The sequence below is a fragment of the Procambarus clarkii genome, chromosome 84 (genome assembly GCF_040958095.1).
Source record: "Procambarus clarkii isolate CNS0578487 chromosome 84, FALCON_Pclarkii_2.0, whole genome shotgun sequence".
NCBI classification, from domain to species: domain Eukaryota; kingdom Metazoa; phylum Arthropoda; class Malacostraca; order Decapoda; family Cambaridae; genus Procambarus; species Procambarus clarkii.
This window is the reverse complement of record NC_091233.1, coordinates 5,916,697-5,925,035: the sequence shown is the minus strand read 5'-3', so window position 1 is coordinate 5,925,035 and position 8,339 is coordinate 5,916,697. Positions and strand designations below refer to the sequence as shown.

The 8,339-nt window shown below is 44.9% G+C and overlaps 1 protein-coding gene across 1 annotated transcript in view; it reads right to left on the bottom strand.

Annotated features, from left to right (window-relative positions):
- The window catches only part of LOC138358526 (uro-adherence factor A-like), a 12,714-nt gene extending 4,854 nt beyond the window's left edge, over window positions 1-7,860 (bottom strand). The window contains exons 1-9 of the mRNA XM_069316504.1: window positions 7,772-7,860; window positions 7,312-7,530; window positions 4,725-4,979; window positions 4,167-4,493; window positions 3,951-4,079; window positions 2,221-2,475; window positions 1,663-1,989; window positions 1,447-1,575; window positions 131-313 (exon numbers count right to left, since the gene is read on the bottom strand). Of these exons, the coding sequence (XP_069172605.1) occupies window positions 131-313; window positions 1,447-1,575; window positions 1,663-1,989; window positions 2,221-2,475; window positions 3,951-4,079; window positions 4,167-4,493; window positions 4,725-4,979; window positions 7,312-7,530; window positions 7,772-7,860 (1,913 nt within the window). The remainder of the gene's footprint in view (window positions 1-130; window positions 314-1,446; window positions 1,576-1,662; window positions 1,990-2,220; window positions 2,476-3,950; window positions 4,080-4,166; window positions 4,494-4,724; window positions 4,980-7,311; window positions 7,531-7,771) is intronic.
- Between the last annotated feature and the right edge of the window lie 479 nt (window positions 7,861-8,339).

Here is an 8,339-nt window from a genome sequence, read left to right as displayed (position 1 = left end):
ATACAGTCTGTCTGGATCATACAATCAGTCTGGATCATACAGTCTGTCTGGATCATACAGTCTGTCTGGATCAAACAGTCTGTCTGGATCATACAGTCTGTCAGGATCATACAGTCAGTCTGGATCATACAGTCTGGATGGATCATACAGGGTGTCTGGATTATGCAGTCTTTCTGGATCATGCAATCTGTCTGGATCATGCAGTCTGTCTGGATCATACAGTCTGTCTGGTTCATACAGTCTGTCTGGATCATACAGTCTTTCTGGATCATGCAGTCTGTCTGGATCATACAGTCTGTCTGGTTCATACAGTCTGAATGGATCATACAGCCTGTGTGAATCATGCAGTCAGTCTGGATCATTCAGTCCGTCTGGATCATACAGTTTGTCTGGATTATACAATGTGTCTGGATCTTACAGTCTGTCTGGATCATACAGGCTTTCTGGACCTTACAGTCTGTCTGGATCAATCAGTCTGTCTGGATCATACAGTCTGTCCAAATCATTCAGACTGTCTGGATCATACAATCTGGGTGAATCATACAGTCTGTCTGGATCATACAGTCAGTCTGGATCATACAGTCTGTCTGGATCATACAGTCTGTCGGGATCATACAGTCGGTCTGGATCATACAGTCTGTCTGGATCATACAGTCTGTCGGGATTTTACAGTCGGTCTGGATCATACAGTCTGTCTGGATCATACAGTCTGTCTGGACCATACAGTCTGTCTGGATCATACAGTCTGTCTGGATCATACAGTCTGTCTGGACCATACAGTCAGTCTGGATCATACAGTCTGTCTGGATCATACATTCTGTCTGGATAATACAGTCTGTCTGGATCATATAGTCTGTCTGGACCATGCAGTCTGTCTGGATCATATAGTCTGTCTGGATCATACAGTCTGTCTGGGTCATACAGTAAGTCTGGATCATACAGTATTTCTGGATCATACAGTCTGGATGGATCATACAGAGGTGCAACTGGTACTCTGAGAGAGAACTCTATCAACATCAGAGGTCCGAGACTGTTCAACACGCTTCCACTACACATAAGGGGCATAACTGGCCGACCCCTAACAGTGTTCAAGAGAGAACTGGATAAGCACCTCCAAAGGATACCTGATAAACGAGGCTGTGACTCGTACGTCAGGCTGCGAGCAGCCGCGTCCAACAGCCTGGTTGATCAGTCCGGCAACCAGGAGGCCTGGTCGACGACTGGGCCGCGGGGACGCTAAGCCCCAGAAGCACCTCAAGGTAGGTACAGTCTTTCTGGATCATACAGTCTTTCTGGATCATGTAGTCTGTCTGGATCATATATTCTGTCTGGATCATACAGTCTGTCTGGATCATACAGTCTTTCTGGGTCATACAGTCTGTCTGGATCATACAGTCTGTCTGGATCATACAGTATCTTTGGATCATACAGTCTGTCTGATCATACAGTCTGTCTGGATCATACAGTCTGACTGGATCTTGCAGTCTGGATGGATCATACAGTCTGTCTGGATCATACAGTCTGTCGGGATCATACAGACTGTCTGGTTCATACAGTCTGAATGGATCATACAGCCTGTGTGAATCATGCAGTCAGTCTGGATCATTCAGTCTGTCGGGATCATACAGTTTGTCTGGATTATACAATCTGTCTGGATCTTACAGTCTGTCTGGATCATACAGGCTTTCTGGACCATACAGCCTGTCTGGATCATACAGTCTGTCTGTATCATACTGTCTGTCTAAATCATACAGACTGTCTGGATCATACAATCTGGGTGAATCATACAGTCTGTCTGGATCATACAGTCTTTCTGGATCATACAGTCTGTCTGGATCATACAGTCTGTCGGGATCATACAGTCGGTCTGGATCATACGGTCTGACTGGATCAGGCAGTCTGTCAGGATTATACAGTCGGTCTGGATCATACAGTCTGTCTGGATCATACAGTCTGTCTGGACCATATAGTCTGTCTGGATCATACAGTCTGTTTGGATCATACAGTGTGTCTGGATTATACAGTCTGTCTGGATCATAGAGTCAGTCTGGATCATACAGTCTGTCTGGATCATACAGTCTGTCTGAGTCATACAGTCTGTCTGGATCATACAGTCCTTCTGGATCATACAGTCTGTTTGGATCATACAGTCTGTCTGGATCATACAGTCTGTCTGGATCATACAGTCTGTCTGGATCATACAGTCTGTCTGTATCATACAGTCTTTCTGGATCATACAGTCTGTCTGGATCATACAATCTATCTGGATCATACAGTCTGTCTAGATTATACAGGTTGTCTGGATCATACAGTCGGTCTGGATCATACAGTCTGTCTGGATCATACAGTCTTTCTGGATCATGCAATCTGTCTGGATCATACAGTCTGTCTGGACCATACAATCTGTCTTGATCATACAGTCTGTCTGGATCATACAATCTGTCTGGATCATACAGTCTGTCTAGATCATACAGTCTGTTTGGATCATACAGTCTGTCTGGATCATACAGTCTGTCTGGGTCATACAGTCTGTCTGGATCATACAGTCTGTCTGGATCATACAGTCTTTCTGGATCATACAGTCAGTCTGGATCATACAGTCTTTCTGGATCATAGAGTCAGTCTGGATCATACAGTCTCGATGGACCATACAGTCTGGATGGATCATGCAGTCTGTCTGGATCATACAGTCTGTCTGGATCATTCAGTCTGTCTGGATCATACAGTCTTTCTGGATCATGCAGTCTGTCTGGATCATACAGTCTGTCTGGATCATACAGTCTGTCTTGATCATACAGTCTGTCAGGATCATACAGTCTGTCTGGATCATACAGCCTGTCTGGATCATGCAGTCTGTCTGGATCATAGAGTCTGTATGGATCATACAGCCTTTCTGGATCATGCAGTCAGTCTGGATCATACAGTCTGTCTGGATCATACAGTTTGTCTGGATTATACAATCTGTCTGGATCATACAGTCTGTCTGGATCATACAATCTGTCTGGATCATACATTCTGTCTGGATCATACAGTCTGTCTGGATCATACAGTCAGTCTGGATCATAGAGTCTGTATGGATCATACAGCCTTTCTGGATCATGCAGTCAGTCTGGATCATACAGTCTGTCTGGATCATACAGTTTGTCTGGATTATACAATCTGTCTGGATCATACAGTCTGTCTGGATCATACAATCTGTCTGGATCATACAATCTGGGTGAATCATACAGTCTGTCTGGATCATACAGTCAGTCTGGATCACACAGTCTCTCTGGATCATACAGTCTGTCTGGATCATACAGTCTGTCTGGATCATGCAGTCTGTCTGGATCATACAGTCTGTCTGGATCATATAGTCTGTCTGGACCATGCAGTCTGTCTGGATCATATAGTCTGTCTGGATCATACAGTCTGTCTGGGTCATACAGTAAGTCTGGATCATACAGTATTTCTGGATCATACAGTCTGGATGGATCATACAGAGGTGCAACTGGTACTCTGAGAGAGAACTCTATCAACATCAGAGGTCCGAGACTGTTCAACACGCTTCCACTACACATAAGGGGCATAACTGGCCGACCCCTAACAGTGTTCAAGAGAGAACTGGATAAGCACCTCCAAAGGATACCTGATAAACGAGGCTGTGACTCGTACGTCAGGCTGCGAGCAGCCGCGTCCAACAGCCTGGTTGATCAGTCCGGCAACCAGGAGGCCTGGTCGACGACTGGGCCGCGGGGACGCTAAGCCCCAGAAGCACCTCAAGGTAGGTACAGTCTTTCTGGATCATACAGTCTTTCTGGATCATGTAGTCTGTCTGGATCATATATTCTGTCTGGATCATACAGTCTGTCTGGATCATACAGTCTTTCTGGGTCATACAGTCTGTCTGGATCATACAGTCTGTCTGGATCATACAGTATCTTTGGATCATACAGTCTGTCTGATCATACAGTCTGTCTGGATCATACAGTCTGACTGGATCTTGCAGTCTGGATGGATCATACAGTCTGTCTGGATCATACAGTCTGTCGGGATCATACAGACTGTCTGGTTCATACAGTCTGAATGGATCATACAGCCTGTGTGAATCATGCAGTCAGTCTGGATCATTCAGTCTGTCGGGATCATACAGTTTGTCTGGATTATACAATCTGTCTGGATCTTACAGTCTGTCTGGATCATACAGGCTTTCTGGACCATACAGCCTGTCTGGATCATACAGTCTGTCTGTATCATACTGTCTGTCTAAATCATACAGACTGTCTGGATCATACAATCTGGGTGAATCATACAGTCTGTCTGGATCATACAGTCTTTCTGGATCATACAGTCTGTCTGGATCATACAGTCTGTCGGGATCATACAGTCGGTCTGGATCATACGGTCTGACTGGATCAGGCAGTCTGTCAGGATTATACAGTCGGTCTGGATCATACAGTCTGTCTGGATCATACAGTCTGTCTGGACCATATAGTCTGTCTGGATCATACAGTCTGTTTGGATCATACAGTGTGTCTGGATTATACAGTCTGTCTGGATCATAGAGTCAGTCTGGATCATACAGTCTGTCTGGATCATACAGTCTGTCTGAGTCATACAGTCTGTCTGGATCATACAGTCCTTCTGGATCATACAGTCTGTTTGGATCATACAGTCTGTCTGGATCATACAGTCTGTCTGGATCATACAGTCTGTCTGGATCATACAGTCTGTCTGTATCATACAGTCTTTCTGGATCATACAGTCTGTCTGGATCATACAATCTATCTGGATCATACAGTCTGTCTAGATTATACAGGTTGTCTGGATCATACAGTCGGTCTGGATCATACAGTCTGTCTGGATCATACAGTCTTTCTGGATCATGCAATCTGTCTGGATCATACAGTCTGTCTGGACCATACAATCTGTCTTGATCATACAGTCTGTCTGGATCATACAATCTGTCTGGATCATACAGTCTGTCTAGATCATACAGTCTGTTTGGATCATACAGTCTGTCTGGATCATACAGTCTGTCTGGGTCATACAGTCTGTCTGGATCATACAGTCTGTCTGGATCATACAGTCTTTCTGGATCATACAGTCAGTCTGGATCATACAGTCTTTCTGGATCATAGAGTCAGTCTGGATCATACAGTCTCGATGGACCATACAGTCTGGATGGATCATGCAGTCTGTCTGGATCATACAGTCTGTCTGGATCATTCAGTCTGTCTGGATCATACAGTCTTTCTGGATCATGCAGTCTGTCTGGATCATACAGTCTGTCTGGATCATACAGTCTGTCTTGATCATACAGTCTGTCAGGATCATACAGTCTGTCTGGATCATACAGCCTGTCTGGATCATGCAGTCTGTCTGGATCATAGAGTCTGTATGGATCATACAGCCTTTCTGGATCATGCAGTCAGTCTGGATCATACAGTCTGTCTGGATCATACAGTTTGTCTGGATTATACAATCTGTCTGGATCATACAGTCTGTCTGGATCATACAATCTGTCTGGATCATACATTCTGTCTGGATCATACAGTCTGTCTGGATCATACAGTCAGTCTGGATCATAGAGTCTGTATGGATCATACAGCCTTTCTGGATCATGCAGTCAGTCTGGATCATACAGTCTGTCTGGATCATACAGTTTGTCTGGATTATACAATCTGTCTGGATCATACAGTCTGTCTGGATCATACAATCTGTCTGGATCATACAATCTGGGTGAATCATACAGTCTGTCTGGATCATACAGTCAGTCTGGATCACACAGTCTCTCTGGATCATACAGTCTGTCTGGATCATACAGTCTGTCTGGATCATGCAGTCTGTCTGGATCATACAGTCTGTCTGGATCATGCAATCTGTCTGGATCATACAGTCTGTCTGGATCATACAGTCTGTCTGTATCATACAGTCTTTCTGGATCATACAGTCTGTCTGGATCATACAGTCTGTCTGGATCATACAGTCTGTCTGGATCATACAGGTTGTCTGGATCATACAGTCGGTCTGGATCATACAGTCTGTCTGGATCATACAGTCGGTCTGGATCATACAGTCTGTCTGGATCATACAGTCTTTCTGGATCATGCAGTCTGTCTGGATCATACAGGCTGTCTGGACCATACAATCTGTCTTGATCATACAGTCTGTCTGGATCATACAATCTGTCTGGATCACACAGTCTGTCTGGATCATACAGTCTGTTTGGATCATACAGTCTGTCTGGATCATACAGTCTGTCTGGATCATACAGTCTGTCTGGATCATACAGTCTGTCTGGGTCATACAGTCTGTCTGGATCATACAGTCTGTCTGGATCATACAGTCTTTCTGGATCATACAGTCAGTCTGGATCATACAGTCTTTCTGGATCTTTGAGTCAGTCTGGATCATACAGTCTGGATGGACCATACAGTCTGGATGGATCATGCAGTCTGTCTGGATCATACAGTCTGTCTGGATCATTGAGTCTGTCTGGATCATACAGTCTTTCTGGATCATGCAGTCTGTCTGGATCATACAGTCTGTCTGGATCATACAGTCTGTCTGGATCATACAGTCTGTCTGGATCATACAGTCTGTCTGGATCATACAGTCTCTCTGTATCATACAGTCTGTCTGGATCATACAGTCTGTCTGGATCATACAGTCTGTCTGGATCATACAGTCTTTCTGGATCATACAGTCGGTCTGGATCATACAATCTGTCTGGATCATACAGTCTTTCTGGATCACGCAGTCCGTCTGGATCATACAGTCCGTCTGGACCATACAATCTGTCTTGATCATGCAGTCTGTCTGGATCATACACTCTGTCTGGATCATACAGTCTGTCTGGATCATACAGTCTGTCTGGATCATACAGTCTGTCTGGATCATACAGTCTGTCTGGATCATACAGTCTGTCTGGATCATACAATCGGTCTGGATCATACAGTCTGTCTGAATCATACAGTCTGTCTGGATCATACAGTCGTTCTGGATCATACAGTCTGTCGGGATCATACAGTCTGGATCATGCAGTCTGTCTGGATCATACAGTCTTTCTGGACCATACAGTCAGTCTGGATCATACAGTCTGGATGGATCATACAGTCTGGATGGATCATATAGTGTGTCTGGATTATGGAGCCTTTCTGGATCATGCAGTCTGTCTGGATCATACAGTCTGTCTGGATCATACAGTCTGTCTGGATCATACAGTCTTTCTGGGTCATACAGTCTGTCTGGATCATACAGTCTGTCTGGATCATACTGTATCTCTGGATCATACAGTCTGTCTGATCATACAGTCTGTCTGGATCATACAGTCTGACTGGATCATGCAGTCTGGATGGATCATACAGTCTGTCTGGATCATACAGTCTGTCAGGATCATACAGACTGTCGGGATCATACAGTCTGTCGGGATCATACAGCCTGTCTGGATCATACAGTCTGTCTGCTTCATACAGTCTGTCTGGATCATACAGTCTTTCTGGATCATACAGTCTGTCTGGATCATGCAGTCTGTCTGGATCATACAGCCTGTCTGATTCATATAGTCTTTTTTTCTAGATCAAATAAGCTTGAGAGACGCTGGGCTGGCACACCTGCGGTAATATAAAGACGTGTTTGGGGCGTCGTGTTTGACACTCAGATGCGATTACACACATTTACACACTTACCCCAGTGTTGCGCCGTAAGCCACGTCGTGGACTTGCAACCGAGATTTGCGCGTTCCATCCTAGCGGCAGGACAATAGCGTTTAAGGTACGGTTGATTTTACCTGATGCTCTGTTCTCTTGAAATAAAAATAGGATGGTTGGAGGCAGACTGTTGCTCTGAGTCGCATCCAAGTGAATGGTTGGAAGTCATTACATTCGAAAATTGGCGATTTGAATGGCTGGATCCTACAAGCACAAACAGGTGAACGCAAAACATAAGGTGTTTGTGGTGTATATGTGAGTACTCATCCAGTTGTCCTTGCACGCCAGTTTTCTGCTTCTGAACATCGCCATTCAATCATTTCCTTTAAAAAGTCTTACTGTTATATATGTAGTAGGCATCCTTCAGTCTCGGGAGACTATGGAGTTGCGCCCTAGTTGTCAATCTTGGTGCAGCGTCTGGTGTGACAGATGAGGCCAATCCGAGAGTGGCAGTCCATCCCACACAGAGCACAAACGAAGTCCGATTCTGGTCTGTCTTCCTGGCTACCGGCTTTCCTTTTCTGTCTCTTTGCCTCCGATTCCTTGGCAAATGACTCCTCGAACTTGGAGAGACCTCTTTGAACAGATTGTCTCCAGGCTGAACGGTTTGAAGCCAGTGTTTCCCATATAGAAAGATCGACGTCCATG